We start from the raw sequence: 18862 nt of genomic DNA on the forward strand, positions 1-18862 counted from the left end.
AGAAGGAATGTTTTATCGCAAACAAGCACAAGCGCGTTTGGCAACAAAATGCTATGAAGCTTACACACTATTTGGAACTAGGTATAAGTTTATAGAAAAATACCTACTTAATTACTATAAAGTAACTTTTGTTCACACTTACCCAAAAGTGGGGAAATAACAATCAACACAAGGTTTACTTTCACTGTAACTGTTCTTTCACAATATCGGACAAGTGCGATATATAATAAAGACTATAACAAGGCCCGGAACTCAAAAGCAAAAAGCACAGACACCGCGAAAAAGCGACGCGGCCAGAGGTCTGTGTGACATCTTGCAGAATGACGGCCAAACGCGGGCGTAGGTCGTCGGGGGAATAGCGGTTCAACGGGTTAACCACCAATCATAAGCGGTTAACTGAGTTATTACCATATACGGAGAGCTAAGGCGGCCGTTATCGGTTGCTAAGTACTTCGGTTATAGATGCGCCCTGAGACAGTGCATTTAAGTATGTTATTACTTTGTTAATAACGCTACAGATTCCGCCCGCCTCTCCAGGATTTTAGTTACCTAAAAGTAAAATCCGGCTCTTTTACGTACACTACTCGGTCCACGGCAGGACCCGATATTTCACCTTGCAGCTTCTGCAGAAGGACGTCGTGGAGCGCCTACAAGAGGATGATCTCACGCTCGCAGTGGAATAACATTCTTCGAAGAAGAGCGTAAAATCTTAATTTTTAAGTGATTTAAAAGTGATTGGTGCATTGTATTATTTTAATAAGACTATTATTTTATCTCATTCTTTCTATAAAACTAAAAAATAAACAAATCTTAAGTGAGTTTTTTCATTTCGTAATATAAATAACGTTTCTTTATAAGCCCATGGTCCTTCCTGTAGGACTTTTTTTAATTAAAATCAAATTATCCTAAAAGGCATCGTAAACTGATAATAAATATGCCCCAAACACAGAACACCCCACTAGAAGCCAAATGCAAGCGATATTGTTCGAGACGCAAATCACCAATCCTTGCGGGGTGAGGCGGGCGCGCACGGTGCTGCCATTGGTCGTTTCAAATAATGGCGCGCCTTTATGATTAGCAGTAGGGATGGGAATGGGACATGTCTATTATAGACAATGGTACCGGTACCAGTACTGTGGTGAATTTATTTTGCAACAAATTATAATATTATAATTAAATTATAATAAGGCCTAGTTACCCTTCGGGTTGGAAGGTCAGATGGCAGTCGCTTCCATAAAACTAGTGCCTACGCCAAATCTTGGTAGTAGTTTCCAAAGCGGACCCCAGGCTCCCATGAGCCGTGGCGAATGCCGATGCCAGGATAACGCAAGGAGGATGATGATTGTGATAGCATCTCAATAAAAATCATTCTAATAACTAAACTGTGCATTTTTACTTACGTTTATTAAGTTAAATTACCAACTAAATATTCTAAACTAATCAATGAACTAAATACCACTACAGACTCTACAGATTCTAGATAATTATTCACTATTACAAATCTGCTTTCTTTTATATTTCATAAAATGGTAGCACATGGTACGAACGGCAGTACGAAGTTCCCGCAACAGACATAAACTAACATGGCCCCATGCCTAGTCGTTTACGTGAAAGGGATAGCATATCACATTGTTAACTCGGCAAAAAGGGATGGACGCGCCTCGGCGCCGCTCAGCACAACCATATTGACCAGTATAAATGAACTCCGCGGATAATAAACAATATTCAACAAAATAATTAATTTGACTTAACTGTGGAATGTTATTCCATCTTTTTTATATGTAGAAGTGTTAGAAGACTTGCCACACCACTTTATGCTGTAAGAGACCATTGTTTGCAACCAAATTTGATTATTTAAGATTTTTTCCCGAGCGGACACGGACACTGTTAGCGGGTCGTATACTTGGGCGCTACTGATCGGTGTCGCACGCGTTCAAACTTTTATAAACCTGATTTGTCGTATGCTTGGTGACCGCGAGTCGCCCTGTAAGGGCCGTCTTGTTGTATTGGTCTGTGGCCCCAAAGCTGTTGGTGGCATACAAGTACAATAACATTTAAAAAATGTATTCCTAATGTTTGGGCCTGAACGAGTATAAAACAATAGTACTACTGGTAGGACCGTGGTTCGCAATAACTAGTAGCCGAATTTCGCCTTGGGCCTTAGGAGGCTATACCTCATAGATCCTATTTTCAAACTCGAGCTTGACGAAAATGTGACTTAAAAACCTAACTCTTGTTTAACTAAAGATACATTTCCAAACATGAGCTATGCATTTTTGGAGAGTTCCGTCATAATCTTCATTAGCAGCTCAATTTCATCTAATGTCACTATTTTAAATTTAAATATTTGATTTATTCATAAAACATAAGAAGCACCACATCCTTTAAGAAGCAGCAGATCCTCTAAGATTTTAAAAGTTCCCGCAACTTCATATTTCATTACTTAACTATCAACTTTTTATTATTAGCCTGTCTTTGACTTTTTAGGGAACTCTAAAGTAGGGCGTTGCTTAACCATTATGAAAACAAAAGGGCGTGTATCCATTCAATTAGACTTTGTAATTACCTATTTACATATTTAATCATTACTCCTGTGAATTTCAGTGCAGCAGTCGATAGAAATGTGTCGTGTTTGATGTACTCCGTGCGTGAAAGCAATTTGAAATGGCTGAAATCAGTAAATTTATGGTTGAATATACGAAAGTGGGCCATCTTCCCTGCAACGAATTGATCCATCCATGGGGCAAAACATGTGCTGAAGGCTGTTGGCTTATGCTAGTGGGTTGTGCAAAAGGAAGCGTTATTTTTTTGACTCCGTTTCACGCGATCGTGTTAGTAAGTACCTACAGGTACCTATTTTTTGTAAATCATGGGTTACTCTCTGAGTTCGAAGGTCAGATGGCATGGTAGATTCATTGTAGTCAAAACGCCAATTTAGTTCCAATAACGCTTACATTGTGATAATAGATTGATAGCAATTAGCAACGCTGCTGAGCATCTCGCGAAATCCGAGAAGGCCAAATCCAGTATGTATGAACCTAGACTTGGCTCACGAGTTCATAGCCATGTGCGTTGTTGATTCGACATTGACGGTCGTTTCAGCTAACGGTCTCAAAGCCGAGTTGCAAAATCTTGGTAGGTAGTTGGATCAAGCTTTGGGTGCAGAAGACGGTGATCTTAGACACAACGCGGATATTTCGAGGGTTCCTTCCTCTGTAGCCTTGACCACTGATAGCTTAAGCCTGTTCTCTGCTGGCGGAGTCTAGAGAGTACTGCGTGAGTTTTTTTTGTGTATAAAATGTATATTCTGAGAAAAAATATCAATGAAGAAATTATATCAAAAAACAAAAAAGAAATTTATTTGTTACATTGTTATAAGCCTAGAGATTCATATAGATAGAAATTCATAACAAAATACTGTTACAAATTATTTTATTAAACTTCAGATAATTGATCTTAGTCTTACCAAAAGTCACCCTGTATTTTTTTCAATGTGACATGGCTGACCGATGTGACCGAGAAAACCATCGACAACAAACCTATCAATCTCGGGTTTGTGGCGTTTGGTTATCTCAAGTTTCTAAACTGATCTGTCAGATTTATGATACAAGTCTACAAGACATTTTCACTTTTGTCTCGTCTCGTCTCATGTCTTCTCACGGAAGTATAACTAAAGCTCTTCTCGTCTTGCGATGCGACACTCTCGTTCTCATTATCATTTTGTCTTAAACTCGCAGGAGCTGAATAAGTGAATAGATAACATAAATGCCTTTTTTTGTTTTATTTGCAAATCTGATGACAAAAAAATATGCATAATTAGCACATAAAAATCTATTTGTTTATTTAGGTGTTAATATGTTTTGACTGTGTATAACTAAGACGTATGGTTTTTGGTGCTCGTTTTGTAAGCTTAGTGTAGAATCCTATTTAGATTTAGAAATTAATTTGTAAATATGGTGGAAGTGAGTAAGTTTTGGTTCGACAAGGCCTGTGGGCACCGGGGGTGTCACGATTTAATCCATCCATGGACTTACAAGTGTAGTGATGCGACAATAAGCATGCTAGCAGCAAATATTAAAGGGGCTTATAAATTCTATGCCATGGTGTATCTGGTAAGCATTTAGATAGAAAATATTTTTTCTATTGTATTTAGTTTTTTAAGAGCATTAACTTTTTTTTTTAAATTTATTAATTTCAAAAACATGAATTTATTAATACACTTTTATAAATTTTATATATCTCGCCAAACTATGACGTTTGATGGCGAACTTCTTCACTTAACTTTTAAATTTATCAAGAAACTTAATCCTCGCAGAAGATATACTCTCTGAGCGTAGCAAATAATATGAAAACCCTAAGAAACAGTGCCTGCTTGGTTGAATCACTAGTGTATAATGAAATTTATCTACATCATAAGTATAAAGCTCTATCTAAGCTGTTCCTTTTTGCTTCAGTTTGCTAAGAGTGTTATAAAAGGCTTAACACATTCAAATCAAACATTTTTGTTGGGCTATCCTGATAGCAATCCCAGTATTTTCCTTTATTTTCTAACATCTCTGTTTTTAGGGTTCCGTAGTCAACTAGGAACCCTTATAGTTTCGCCATGTCTGTCTGTCCGTCCGTCCGTCTGTCCGTCCGTCCGTCCGTCCGCGGATAATCTCAGTAACCGTTAGCACTAGAAAGCTGAAATTTGGTACCAATATGTATATCAATCACGCCAACAAAGTGCAAAAATAAAAACTGGAAAAAAATGTTTTATTAGGGTACCCCCCCTACATGTAAAGTGGGGGCTGATATTTTTTTTTCATTCCAACCCCAACGTGTGATGTTGGATAGGTATTTAAAAATGAATAAGGGTTTACTAAGATCGTTTTTTGATAATATTAATATTTTCGGAAATAATCGCTCCTAAAAGAAAAAAAAGTGCGTCCCCCCCCCTCTAACTTTTGAACCTAATGTTTAAAAAATATGAAAAAAATCACAAAAGTAGAACTTTATAAAGACTTTCTAGGAAAATTGTTTTGAACTTGATAGGTTTAGTAGTTTTTGAGAAAAATACGGAAAACTACGGAACCCTACACTGAGCGTGGCCCGACACGCTCTTGGCCGGTTTTTTGGTATTCAAAAGTATGTGTTGTGTAAATTTCACACATCAATTGAGAAAAAATAAGCTTATATCCACTCTAATATCATTAGAATATAACAAACTAGCTTTTTCCTGAGGCTTCACTCGCATTAAATTCAAAAATTGCGGAATATTCCATAAAAACTCCCCCCCCCGTTTAGGGAAATGGGGGGTTAGAAAGAGACAAAAAGTAACCTATGTCACTCTCTATCCCTCCAACTATCTCCACTTAAAAAATCACGTTAATTCATCGCTTCATTTTGCCGTGAAAGACGGACTAATAAACAGACACACACTTCCTAAAACTTTATAAAATTGTAGTGTGGATGTCAATGTTATAAAATCATTTCAGATACAAATATTGATGAAAGGCAAGAAACTGACCAAAGAAGAGATGCTGGAACAGTTCAAGCTGTATCTGAAGTCTGGAATATTTGGCCTTACTGTTGGAAGCTCTTTTGTGACATTAAACTGCATATTCAGGTATCTACAAAATAATATATATAGCATTTTATGGGTAAACCTATGAAGAATCAAATAAAAAAAAACACGTACATAATAAATCAGATAAAGATATCCTGTAAATTTTACAGTGTAAAACAATTGTCTTTGTCTATTTATTTAAATTGTGAAGTGTCTTAAAGACACACGGTGTCTATAAATACTAATTAGTTGTAATTGAATAATAAGCAGTTTAGAATAATCATTTTCAAAAGCAGGTAATTCTGTGCATGGTAGGTAATTATTTTGTAAGATGTTATATAAGCAAACATGTTGCCTCACAGTAAGTGATTACCGCTGCCCATGATGCAAAACAGGTTAATGTGTCCAGTTAAATGTGCATGGCTGGGCTATGAGATCAGAAAAAAAAAGGAGTGTGTTCTTTTCTTAAAGGTCATATCAGTCCGTAAACACAGGTGACAGTTAATTCACTTTAGCACTTCCCCATTTTACTACCAAAAGTTCCTGATAATGAATCATTGTTTCAGAAAATTGTTCTTCAGTGAGTTCACCTACTATAAGACAGTATTGCTGCCCTGCACTATCAGCGGGCTTGCAGTGTATTGCGAGCCGCCTTACCGAAGGGTCATGGTTGTTAACCTTTTTGTTAACTTGGTAAGATATTTTATCAAATATAACATTTCTTCACTATTCTATACTTAGACACTCTCCCGATTGGACGATTCCGCTCTTCCGAACTTTTGGCTCAAATTGCAAGTTGTACAGCAATTATTGTAGTTGGTAAAACTTCAGGGTCCTTTGCGGGCACAACCACAGACTAGATAATTACGTGATTTTTTTCAATCCTAAATAGTTGAAAGGGATAGAGCCATATATTAGAAAAGGACAACACAATTCCACCCTGAACTGCTGTCAAACTTCGGTTATACACGTTAAACTTTCGTGAGATATATTCAAATAATTAATGAATCTACGGTTGTACTCACGTTATTATATCGCTATTGCTGCGACATTTTCCGGGCCAATTCGGAGGCCCCTCTTCAGGCATATAGGAGTTCACGCGACGGCTAAACTCCGTGAACTGGCCCCGCCGCCTGCCGCTCCGCCCGCTGCGCGCGCGCTGATAGGACGGGGGCGGGGGGCGCAGAGCAGTCCGCAGCTTTATTTGTCGTGTAGAGTTCTGGTAGCGCGGCTGTGTCGACCGACGAAGGTAAGCACACTGCACTCACTGTGTCGACGCGATTGTCAAAGCACACTTTCTGCTTCACACCAGGTATTACCGGTTTCCATGCTGGTGGCAACATCCAGCCTCCGTCCTGATTGAAATTAGGGCGGCGTCCGATTTCAATGGCCTCGTGAACTTTGCGTGGTACAAAACATTTCTCCCGTACCGATAAACTTCGGTTACGTAGGAAGTGTCGTGTGTGTGGCATTTTCAACTGGTGGGTTGGGTACAATACGATACAATATTATACAAATCGTTTATTTGCCAAAAATATTTAACGTAATTCAATACGCGGGCGGCATTCGGGGTGGTCTAGTGGTTTGAGCACGTCAGCCGCGATAGCTGGAGACCCGGGTTCGATTCCCGGCTTCGCCACCAGTGGGCTTGATCGCTTTTTCTTTAGTGTATGGTATCTATTTAAGTTCGTAATTCAATAATTAATTTCAAGGTAAATTCAAGTAATTGTTTTTTTTTTCAAGGTAATTTTTGTCTATGTTTTATACTTTTTACTTTAACAAATAGAATGTCAACTGGTCACTTTTAAGATTATAGTGCAAAACGTAGAAAATATTTCGATTAGTTGAAATTATCCACCAGTCTAAATGACCCCCCTGTAGGTGTCTCACTATTATTTATTCTGTTCATCCACTTGCTTGTTTAAAGACATGTGAACAAGGAAAAAAAAATGTTCGTTTGTCAGGCCAATGACAAAGATGTTACTGAACCTTATGTATCAATGGCATGTCTTCTGTGAAATATCTATACACAGATATTAGTTGTCTTTAAAAATGTAATTATTTTACGTAGGGACGTGTGTCAACCTGCGAGGTCAGATATGGCTTTTTACACCTCGTAAACCAACGTAAATGTTACGTAACTTATGTCGTTAAAGTCTGTACTTTGTTTCATGCTAAGTAGTTATTAAACAAGTATTTTATTTATAGGTATTTGAATATTGGTTAAGGACACTAGAAATGAAGGGTTGGCTTCGGCGGTCCCCCGGCAGGGAAACGCTTATCTTCATGCTTGGAAGTGCTGTCTTTTTCTACCTAATGCGAAAAGAAAGAGAGAATCCAAAACGGACTCCTTTATTTTGGTAAGAATGTACTGTAAAAGTGCGCTGCAATCGCTTTACTCAACCATTCCATGCGCTTCGCACGAATCCCATAGGTACAGTCAACAACACATACACATTAATACAGACAAAGTTTTAAAATTTATAGACATTTTTGGCACTTTGTATTCACAGCTGTGTTGTTGACACACTAAATAAATGTCGTTATGGTAAGTGCGCGTTTTAAAGCTTGCAGGAAGTATTGCTTCCATTAAATTATGATTTATGATAGACAATATCGAAATTAAAACAAACGTAAAATTTGCTCAAGTGATGCTAGCTCCCAGAGGCTTATTTTCAGGGTTTAGTTTAGTTAGACCATAACCTTTTTCGCCTTTTTCTAGCACAAAAATGGTAAGGAATTCATTTCGCTTCTGTCATTCCCGAGTACAATTGTAGTGCAAAAGCTTTTCCTTCGTATTTTTCGGGAAACGTTTGTATTTGTCATGCTAGTTCAGACAGTGTCAGTACGCCTTGTACTGAGGCTGATTGAAATGGCATGACACGTTCGTACGTTTCCGTAAAAACAGGAAAGAAAGTTTTAGGCACTACATCTTTATTTTTATATACTACGTCGGTGGCAAACAAGCATACGGTCCGCCTGATGGAAAGCGGTCACCGTAACCTCTGTACATGTTCTCTCAATTGGTAACTGGACCATGTGAGCTACATATAAGATTATCTAGTCATTTTCCATTTAATCTTTTCAACTCTTTCCTTCGATTACTAATTTTATTAGGTCCAGGTGCCGTAGCCGAATGGCATTTCTGCGACGCGAAATGAAAACGAAATGCCGCGAAAGGTAGTCTGGCTCTGTCGCGCCAATACGCACGAGCGATAGAGATAGATATTTACGAGTGTTTCGTTTCGTGAGCGTTTCGTGAGCGTTTGTGCCATTCGGCTACGCACCCTGTTCATTTTAGATATTTTTATGTATGAAATTGCAGGTTTTTCACGCCCCCTCGCGTGTCGAAAGAAGTAGGGGAGCCAGTAGAAGGCATTGGTGGTCGCAGCCCAGCCTGCCCCCATGCGGGTAATTGTGTCAACTACGTGTTAAAGGTAAAGTACTCATTTCTCAAAATAACATTTCTGGCGGTGGCGACCTTTGATCAAATGAGGGCACACCTCAAATGTTATAGGTAACAGACACTCATTCGATCGAGTGAGTTTTCAATTGTTTGTGAAATACTTAGCACATGATTGCCGCGAGAGTATGTCGCCGCGAGATAGACTACCCGTCCTTATGTCATTAATACAGTTACAAGAAGACGTGTCATCTATCTAGCGGCGAGATACTCTCGCGGCAATCATGTGCTAAGTCTGCTGATTTAAACTTTCCCGATTTTACACATTTTAAAAATTGCATTGCGGAGCTGACATCCGAGACTGAGACCGAGACCACGGAGACAACGCCGTCCTTGAAACGTCGGAGGTTTTGGTTACGAGTAAAACGTAGTTATAGCCTGACAAGTTTTTATTTGACCCTCGCCGCGTTGCGGATTTTCAGCTGAACTAATTTCTTTTACTGGCAAGGATTACTATTTGACACCCGTTGTCGAAAGTCATCGAATGTCAGTGATGTAAACATGAAGTAAATATTTTAAATTTTCTAACGGTTTCATCGCAATTTTGTCCAAAATAATATGATTAAAAGTGAAAATAATTATACAAAACGTGATAAATTACTTACAACAAAAAAGGATGAAGGATTCGACAGCATTTCGATACCAATGTTCTGAAATTGGTTATTGACAAGTCCGGGACTGACAGTTTATAGTGCGGTTCTCCTGTATTCATTTGTTGGTTTCGCGTTTAGCCTAATATATTTTTTGTTCTAATTTAAGGTGTCTGTAGCTCTGCCGTGAAAAATATGTATAGAAGTAAGGAGGCCGTTCCATAACTGCCACCAGTACAGAACAAGGTCCCACGAAAAAAGAAAATAAACATCGATGACTTCGATTAAGGCACAAGATTCATGGATTTTAGGCTGTGCGGAAAGAAGTAGCGAGTCTTAAAACCTTGCTTTTTAAATTTTGATTCTCTAAAACCATGTTTTAATTTTCTACAAATATTAACGGGTAACCAGTACACGCTGTCCCCAATACGTACTATTTGACACCCGTTGTCGAAAGTCATCGAATGTCAGTGATGTAAACATGAAGTAAATATTTTAAATTTTCTAACGGTTTCATCGCAATTTTGTCCAAAATAATATGATTAAAAGTGAAAATAATTATACAAAACGTGATAAATTACTTACAACAAAAAAGGATGAAGGATTCGACAGCATTTCGATACCAATGTTCTGAAATTGGTTATTGACAAGTCCGGGACTGACAGTTTATAGTGCGGTTCTCCTGTATTCATTTGTTGGTTTCGCGTTTAGCCTAATATATTTTTTGTTCTAATTTAAGGTGTCTGTAGCTCTGCCGTGAAAAATATGTATAGAAATAAGGAGGCCGTTCCATAACTGCCACCAGTACAGAACAAGGTCCCACGAAAAAGAAAATAAACATCGATGACTTCGATTAAGGCACAAGATTCATGGATTTTAGGCTGTGCGGAAAGAAGTAGCGAGTCTTAAAACCTTGCTTTTTAAATTTTGATTCTCTAAAACCATGTTTTAATTTTCTACAAATATTAACGGGTAACCAGTACACGCTGTCCCCAATACGTATGACGTTGGCACATTATTTCCATATGAAAGCGGTTTGTAGCGACACTCTTTCAGGGTCAAATAAAATCTTGTCAGGCTATAGTTATGCGCGATTAAGTCCCGTATGCAATTTTAAATATGTTTTGTGAAGAGTTTTTCTGTTAAAGTTTAACATACGCATGTCATTAGGCTAGGCTTCCACCTTATCGCAATAGGATGGCAATGGCATAAAACAACATTGAAGTAATATTTTCTTTTAAACGACATCACTAATATCTCTCATTTATTGGTACTTAAAATGTTAACTCAAAGCATCAATCGTCTTGTATCAATATTTACTGTCATTGACTCTTCTGACAACTTCTATGAATACCCTAGGTAAAGTTTTTTGAAGATAGGCAAACAATATATTTTTAACCGTCGCCTCATATCTCAAGAAGGACGGTTATCAAGTCGTCTGTATGTTTTTTATTTTTTTTATTTTTTATGTTTGTTCCTCGATATCTCCGTCGTTCCTGGACCGATTTTGAAAATTTTTTTTTTGATTGAATGTATATACATACAGATTGGTCCCATTTTTCTCAGAACCCAGTTCTGATGATGGGATCCTGGAGAAATCGAGGGAACTCCTCAAATCTGAAAGGCATACATATGGTGATTTTTGTGTTAATAAAGGAACAGCATGCATTTAGGTACGGAACAGTGACATTTGGTGCAGTGGAACTGCTGATGATGGCCAGAACGGAACTCTTCAAATCTGAACGGCACGCTTATAGTGACTTGGGTATTTTTATACGAACAGCATGCACTTTCGTACAGAACAGTGACATTTGGTGCAGTGGAATTTCTGATGATGGTCAGAACCGAACTCCTCAAATCTGAACGGCACGCTTATAGTGACTTTGGTATTTTTATAAGAACAGCATGCACTTTCGTCCAGAACAGTGACATTTGGTGCAGTGGAACTGCTGATGATGGCCAGAACCAAACTTCTCAAATCTGAACGGCACGCTTATAGTGACTTTGCCATTTTTATAAGAACAGCATGCACTTTCGTCCAGAACAGTGACATTTGGTGCAGTGGAATTTCTGATGATGGTCAGAACCGAACTCCTCAAATCTGAACGGCACGCTTATAGTGACTTTGGTATTTTTATAAGAACATCATGCACTTTCGTTCAGAACAGTGACATTTGGTGCAGTGGAACTGCTGATGATGGCCAGAACCAAACTCCTCAAATCTGAACGGCACGCTTATAGTGACTTTGCCATTTTTATAAGAACAGCATGCACTTTCATCCAGAACAGTGACATTTGGTGCAGTGGAATTTCTGATGATGGTCAGAACCGAACTCCTCAAATCTGAACGGCATACTTATAGTGACTTTGGTATTTTTATAAGAACAGCATGCACTTTCGTCCAGAACAGTGACATTTGGTGCAGTGGAACTGCTGATGATGGCCAGAACCAAACTCCTCAAACCTGAACGGCACGCTCATAGTGACTTTGGTATTTTTGTAAGAAAAGCATGCATTTAAGTTCAGAACAGTGACATTTATTTAGTTATGTTTGTTAAGCATATGTTTTGAAGTCAAAGTTTGTCAAGCTTCGATTTCTTATAATATAATCGGATTCATGAGGAATTGAGGAAACTCCTCAAACCTTAACGTTATACGTATATTCATTTGTGTTTCCATCTAATAATTAAAGCATTAAAAGCAGTTTTAAAAAATACTTACACATTTCTACATAATCCAACATTCGCAAGTAGCTTTCACCAGAACCCGAAAGGCGACGGTTTTTTTTTTCTTAAAAATTATTCTGATTGAATACGTTATAAAGATCACGGAAAGGGGTTGTGAAATTTAATGGCAGATGAGGCAGTGCCTTTGCGCGTGCGGAATGTATGAAATAAGAAAAAAAAGCGATGTCAACTGTCAGTGTCAGTGGTGGTTTTTTTTTTAATTTCTTACAATTCAGCACGCGCAAAGGCATTGTCACCTCATTTACCAATTTTACCATTAAATTTCATAAACGTCATTTAGGTCACTTAAAAAAAGATAATAAATAAATTATACGAAATAAAAAAAAAATTGCCACCTTTCCGTGATCATTAACACTTTCGCCACCTTTCCGTGATCATTATAACGTATTCTATCAGAAAAATATATATTTGCCTATCATCAAAAAACTTTACCTACCCAATTCTCTAGTTTTATTCCAAATAAGCATTACACAATTTGCAACTGCTGAACGTGTTAAAATCAGGACATTCATGACCTCTTTATTTACTAACCGCAACACTCTTTCGGTAGTTATTCTGCTATTACTAGTTACCTTACCTCCCTATTTTACTCATGTAGATTGTTAAACTGTTCCAGGGCACAGCGCAGCTTTTCGGCGTCGGCTGTGCGATGACGATGCTTCGCCAGATCATCCCTAGGATACTGACTCCCGCTAAGGCGTTCAAGTCTTTGAAGTTCTCGCATATGAAATTGGGCATTTTCTTCGGAGGATATATAGGAATTTATAGGGTGAGTGCTGAGTGCCCTCGACTTTTCATTGTAAAGTTATTTCTTTCGAATTAATGAATATATACTTACGCAGGTACGGTGGGCTTGTCAGTAGAAAAAGTCGTAATTCGATTTTCGCGGCTATTTCTAGTGACAAATTTAATCGTCGGTCGCAAGGGGCCACACACTTTCGATCCATCGTTGCGATATTCATGATTGCTCGGGATGTTGCGATTTGCGATATCGTATGCGATCAAGTAAATCTATACGATAAAGATTAATCTGTTACGACGGATCGCACAGATGTATCGTACCTTGAATGGGGCCTCGACACTGTGACTAGCAGCCCTGGCTAAAGGATGATTCCCTGTTTTCAGCTGATAGTGTGCCTGCTGTGCCGCGCGCACGGGCGCGACAGCGCGCTGTGGGCGCTGCCGGCGGGCTTCCTCGCCGGCGCGGCCTTCCGCGTGGCGCCCTCCACGCCCATCGCGCTCGCGCCGCTCACCTCCACGCTACAGGTAATCTTTTCACACCGGGATTGTTCACAACTGCGAATTACTATGGGCCAGTTGCATCAACCACATTTGACAGACACGTCATCGTCACGCAGCAGACGTCTATAGAACTTCCCATAGAATGAAATTTAACGAACGCTTTAACGGAGACAGACGGTTTGGTGCAACCGGCCCTAAAAACGTAAACTGACGTGTCCAGCTCTTTAAATAACATCGTGCATTCCGATAAGAGCTATCGATTATGTTCATTAGTCAAGCGGTTATGTAATGCTATATCTAGGTAGGCAACACCGTACCGCTAATCCGTGTTGACTCTACGTCGCTTTGGAAAAGCTGATGATGAGATACATAAAACAGAGACAGTGTTAGATGTTGGGTGGGGCACTAATCTATACGCGCGTAAACCTAATAAGGGCGATAAATGAAACCAGGCATATAATTCAATAGTGTTATCATTAATTAAGAGGTGTTTTTGAGTTACTCTTAATTTTCACCCCATAATGAATTTTTGAAAAATTTCCCAGCAGAAATGTACTGTAAACGGGGTTGCGATGACAATCAATGACAACTGTCAACGAGCGTTAAACGCGAGTGTGTTTGCATTACGTTGCGGGCCGAGTTAATTTGTATGGATAAAAAAAAAATATTTCAATTTTAAGTAAAACTTATCTAATTCAATTTTTTATGTCCTATACTCACCACCGTTAAGAGGTTCGCCCGTATTAGGTTTACACCCTGTATACTAAATTATAAATTGGAAAGTGTGTGTGTCTGTTTGTTTGTCCGTCTTTCACGGCAAAACGTTTCACGGCAAAACGGAGCGACGAATTGACGTGATTTTTTAAGTAGAGTTAGTTGAAGGGATCGGGAGTGACATAGGCTACTTTTTGTTTCTTTGTAACCTTTCTTAAAATAGGGGGTGTCTATTTGTATGGAGCGTTCCCTAATTTTCGAATTTAACGCGAGCGAAACCGTGGGCAAAAAGCTAGTATAAGTATAAAACTAACCTAACTAGTTTAATAATTTGTGTGGACACCAAAATAAGCTGTGTCTTAGCCACCGACGTCTTTTATCTATCAATTGTATCATCATTTGATGTCTATGTTGCTGAAAGTGTAAAAAACTCAAGATATAGCAATAGCCTGGTCCACAGCGAGACACTTCGCGAGGCAATGTTCTCACGCGGCCTCCGTCCATTGTGGACGTGCCTCGGCCGAGGCAGGTTGCACCTACGACCATAAAGGCCCATTTAGATGGTACGCGCGAACTGCCTCCGCCGAGGAACGTCTACAATGGACGTAGGCCGCGTGAGAACATTGCCTCGCGACGTGTGGACGCGGCCATTGGCAAGTTTATGTTTGCTTTAGATTGCGTGTGTAATCGCATAAAACTCACAATGTACAGTCAACCAATTGCTTCCACTGTAGAACTGACGTTGTTATAAATCAGATTCTTACTGTTTGTTATTTTGACATGGTTGTAGAGTGGCCAATTGGTTGACTATACATCAAGCTAAAAGGATACTCTTGGCGTTATCACTAGATTTGAACACACTTGTGTCGCTTAATTTCAAAACTGGGTAAATCCATTCTGCTATAAGGTTGATTATCTTTCAGATCATATTATATTTATTATATATTCAACCTTAAAGCAGAATGGATTTACCCAGGTTTGAAGTTAAGCGACACACTTTTACCTTACTTTATTACTTCATAACTGTAGCTTTTGCATTATCTGTTACAGATCCTGGGCTCGTGGGGCTACCAGAAAGGCCTCATCCCCGAGAACCTGCCTCTAGTGGAGCTGTTATACTGCCTGTGCCAAGGCCTGCTGTTCCACGCGCGAGTCATGCACGAGGATGTATGTCCTCGGTACATCATCAACTTGATGCACACCGTCACTAGTAACCGGTAAGAAGTTCCACAGTATAATAAAGAGTAATAAAAGTGCCGCCCGCTCGCCGCTCTCGGTTCCCTCACAGTTATCGCCTGTCAAAAGCGCGACCAGTCGACATGTCATATCTCACTCATACAAGCAGGGTACGCGATCGCCTACACGAGCTTAGACTGTGTGCGTAGAAATGGGCTTCTTTCATATATTTGATCGCCATTGTCTGAAGTGTGGTTTAACCTCTGTCCTCGCACAGTGAAATCGAAGTACCTAGGGGCAGTAGAAGTCCTATGTCATAAATAGAAAATCGAGTCTTACCCTATTTATAAACGTTCACTAAAGTTATCAAGCCGATAAAGTTCGTTTGTCCCTTTCTATCACACCTATACATCGGAAAGGGACAAACGAACTTTATCGGCTTGATAACTTTAGTGAACGTTTATGAATAAAGGAGTTATTGTCCACTACACGTAGGTACAGATCGTTCCACGAAAGCTGGCACGAATGGAGTATACTTTGATTGTATGAGGGACATCTGTATCGTCATACAGAGTCCGTCAAGAGTTTCCATTATATTTGGTTAATCTGTCGCACACATACACATTTTAATTCACTCATTCGTTCCATTCACGTCAGTTCTTGTGAATGGACCTGTGGGTATACATTATAATGATCTTATCTGTATTCTGTACAAAGAAATACAGGCCTATAAATTGAAATAGAAATATCATGCACGAAAGAAAAAACGACAAGGCCCACTAATGGCCGAGCCGGGAATCGAACCCGGTTCTTCAGTTTACGCGGCAAACGTCTTTACCACTAGACCACCCGCCCGCCGTGGTACCCGACGAAATTTCTCTAGTGTATGTTGTCTCTGATAAGGCTAGGCGCCTTTTGACCTACTCTAAGGGCGAGCAATTTGTGCTTGCACCTCCTATATGAATCCTTTAGAGGGGGATACCCCCATTTGCCATAATTTTATTTGCCATCCTATTCAACAATCATAATATTGTTTCTCATAACATCTTATGCCATAATCATTGTTTACTATATTAATCTAGTGCCAGAAACTTTGTTTCCAATAAAGTCAGTTTCCATAATGTCATTTGTCAGAATCATCGAAATCCGTAATTACCACATTCCATACCATCATTTGTCATACAAATTAGCGTCCAGAAAAGTCAATTTCCATAATGTGCTTTGGCAGAATCGAAAACTACTATAATAGGTACTAGAAGGACTAGAGAATGAAACTGCTATCAGAAAGTAGGTTAGGTTAGGTTAGAACTGTGAACCCCTGGAAAATGAAACTGCTATCAGAAAGTAGGTTAGGTTAGAACTGTGAACCTCTGGAAAAGGAAACTGCTTGAAAAGTAGGTTAGGTTAGGTTAGAACTGTGACCTCCCGGAAAATGAAAATACTATCAGACAGTAGGTTAGGTTAGGTTAGAACTGCGACTCTCTGGAAAATGAAACTGCTATCAGAAAGTAGGTTAGGTTAGGTTAGAACTGTGACCCCCTGGAGAATGAAACTGCTGGAAAAGTAGGTTCACAGATCAAATAATACTAGTACAGATACCTAACCCCATACTAAAAATGGGCGCCGTCCTAAGTATTCTAGACCTGTGTACTAAATTTAATCCACACTCAAAGAGCTAGATGGCGCCAGTAGCCACGCGTGGCCAACAAAACTCTTATCAGTATCCTACGTCGAAATAGTCATCAAACTGCAACATCTTGCGACATCTGTTTTAGCTTTCACGCACTAAACATACAACGTCATGTGCACGTTTAAAGTCAGCCATTACTAGATGGCGTTGTAGACATAGCCTACCAGTGGATTGTATGCCGCGCGGTTTGTATGTGTGCGTGCAGGTGGTGCGCAATGTACGTACGCGCTGGGTCCCCTCATCAGTGTGCGTAGTCGAATGCACACGTGCTCACGATAATATTTGTTTCGTTGTATCTATCTACCTCTAATTATAGCTCTTGCGTACTTGCGCGACAGAGCTAGACTACATTTCTGTCGGCATATGGTGTCGACAATTGCCATTCGGCTACGCCGGCTGCTGAGTAAAATATAACACGCACCTATTATTATTGGTATTATTTTGTTGAGCCGTTTTATTATGAGTCCTGTGGCACATTGTTGTTTATATAACCTCGTAAGGACGTCTTGTTAAACCAAATGTTAAAACTCCAGTTTTAAGTAGGTAACATGAATAACAAATTATTTAGTTTCACTAATCAAATTGATTGCTCTATAAATTGATATAATCTGTCAAACAAGTCTGTCAGTAAATAAGAACAAAGAAAACTATAGGTATCCTTTTCTATAGCACCCTAAAGAAAAGGACGCGTGGTGACCTGGTGACGTCTTAGAAAAGTTACTTCGTTGGGTTAGTATCGACACAGATCGACTAGAGAGGTAGTTTATCGATACAATATGTTCGAGAACAGCATATTAATGCAAGTTAAAATAAATCATGTAAATAAAATTGTTATTTGTTATACACACTGTTTTTATTGAATTCCGATAACTTTAAGGGAAGATCAAATGAATTTAATGTCTCTAAGAAACTTAACTCTTACGGTTATCGAGTTATTAAAAAAATAAAGATAATTACTGAACATGTGTATGACTGCCTTTACCAAAGATAATTACTGAACACGTGTGTGACCAATTCCTAATGTTTTTTGTTTTGACATGTGCAGTCAATCACTTGACACTAACTTGAATGTTATTCGTAAGGGTCTCTCACACTAATAAATTCATTTGTTATGTATGAAAATGATGAAAAATATTTTTTGCGGATTTAATTAAAAGAGGTATACATCAGGGTGGCAAACGGCCTCCGCGCGGCTTGTATGTGTGCTCGCCGCTTAGGCCCCGCGCACACGGAGGCAACAGTTGCTCGGCGACTTTCGTATTTGTATGAAAAGTTGCGTCGCCTCGTGTGCGCACTTTCATACTAAGCCATGGTCGTGACAAAAAAGTCGCCAGCAACAGTTGCCCGTGTGCGCGGGCCCTTACGTACTCGCTCTATCCGCGACACATGCAAGCGGATGTGAATGAACAAGATTAAAGCTAGGAACACACTACGCGGACGTCCGTCGTAAATCGACCGCGGACGGGGATCTGGACAATGAATATACACGTAACCGTGCAAACTATCGGTCGACGGATTGTCCAGATTCCCGTCCGCGGTCGATTCACGACGGACGTCCGCGTAGTGTGTTCCTAGCTTTAGTCGCGGCCCCGCGCCCCGCGCCCCTACCTACCTATACTAGTCCTATTCTACGCATCACATTTGCACTGACCTTGAGAGGCCCGAGCCCCCAATCAAAGAATGCGTTGGTTT

At 39.4% G+C, this 18862-nt stretch overlaps 1 protein-coding gene across 1 annotated transcript; it reads left to right on the top strand.

Moving 5' to 3' along the window:
* Positions 1 to 3646: 3646 nt before the first annotated feature.
* Positions 3647 to 15525, top strand: LOC125238869 (transmembrane protein 135-like). The gene is made up of 8 exons (XM_048146345.1): positions 3647 to 4112; positions 5478 to 5608; positions 6115 to 6241; positions 7757 to 7908; positions 8874 to 8985; positions 12965 to 13117; positions 13474 to 13614; positions 15355 to 15525. Exons 1-8 carry the CDS (start codon positions 3954 to 3956, stop codon positions 15523 to 15525), a joined length of 1146 nt encoding a protein of 381 aa, XP_048002302.1. The 5' UTR covers positions 3647 to 3953.
* Positions 15526 to 18862: the final 3337 nt, after the last annotated feature.

This window comes from Leguminivora glycinivorella, chromosome 2 (assembly GCF_023078275.1).
Source record: "Leguminivora glycinivorella isolate SPB_JAAS2020 chromosome 2, LegGlyc_1.1, whole genome shotgun sequence".
Lineage (NCBI taxonomy): Eukaryota > Metazoa > Arthropoda > Insecta > Lepidoptera > Tortricidae > Leguminivora > Leguminivora glycinivorella.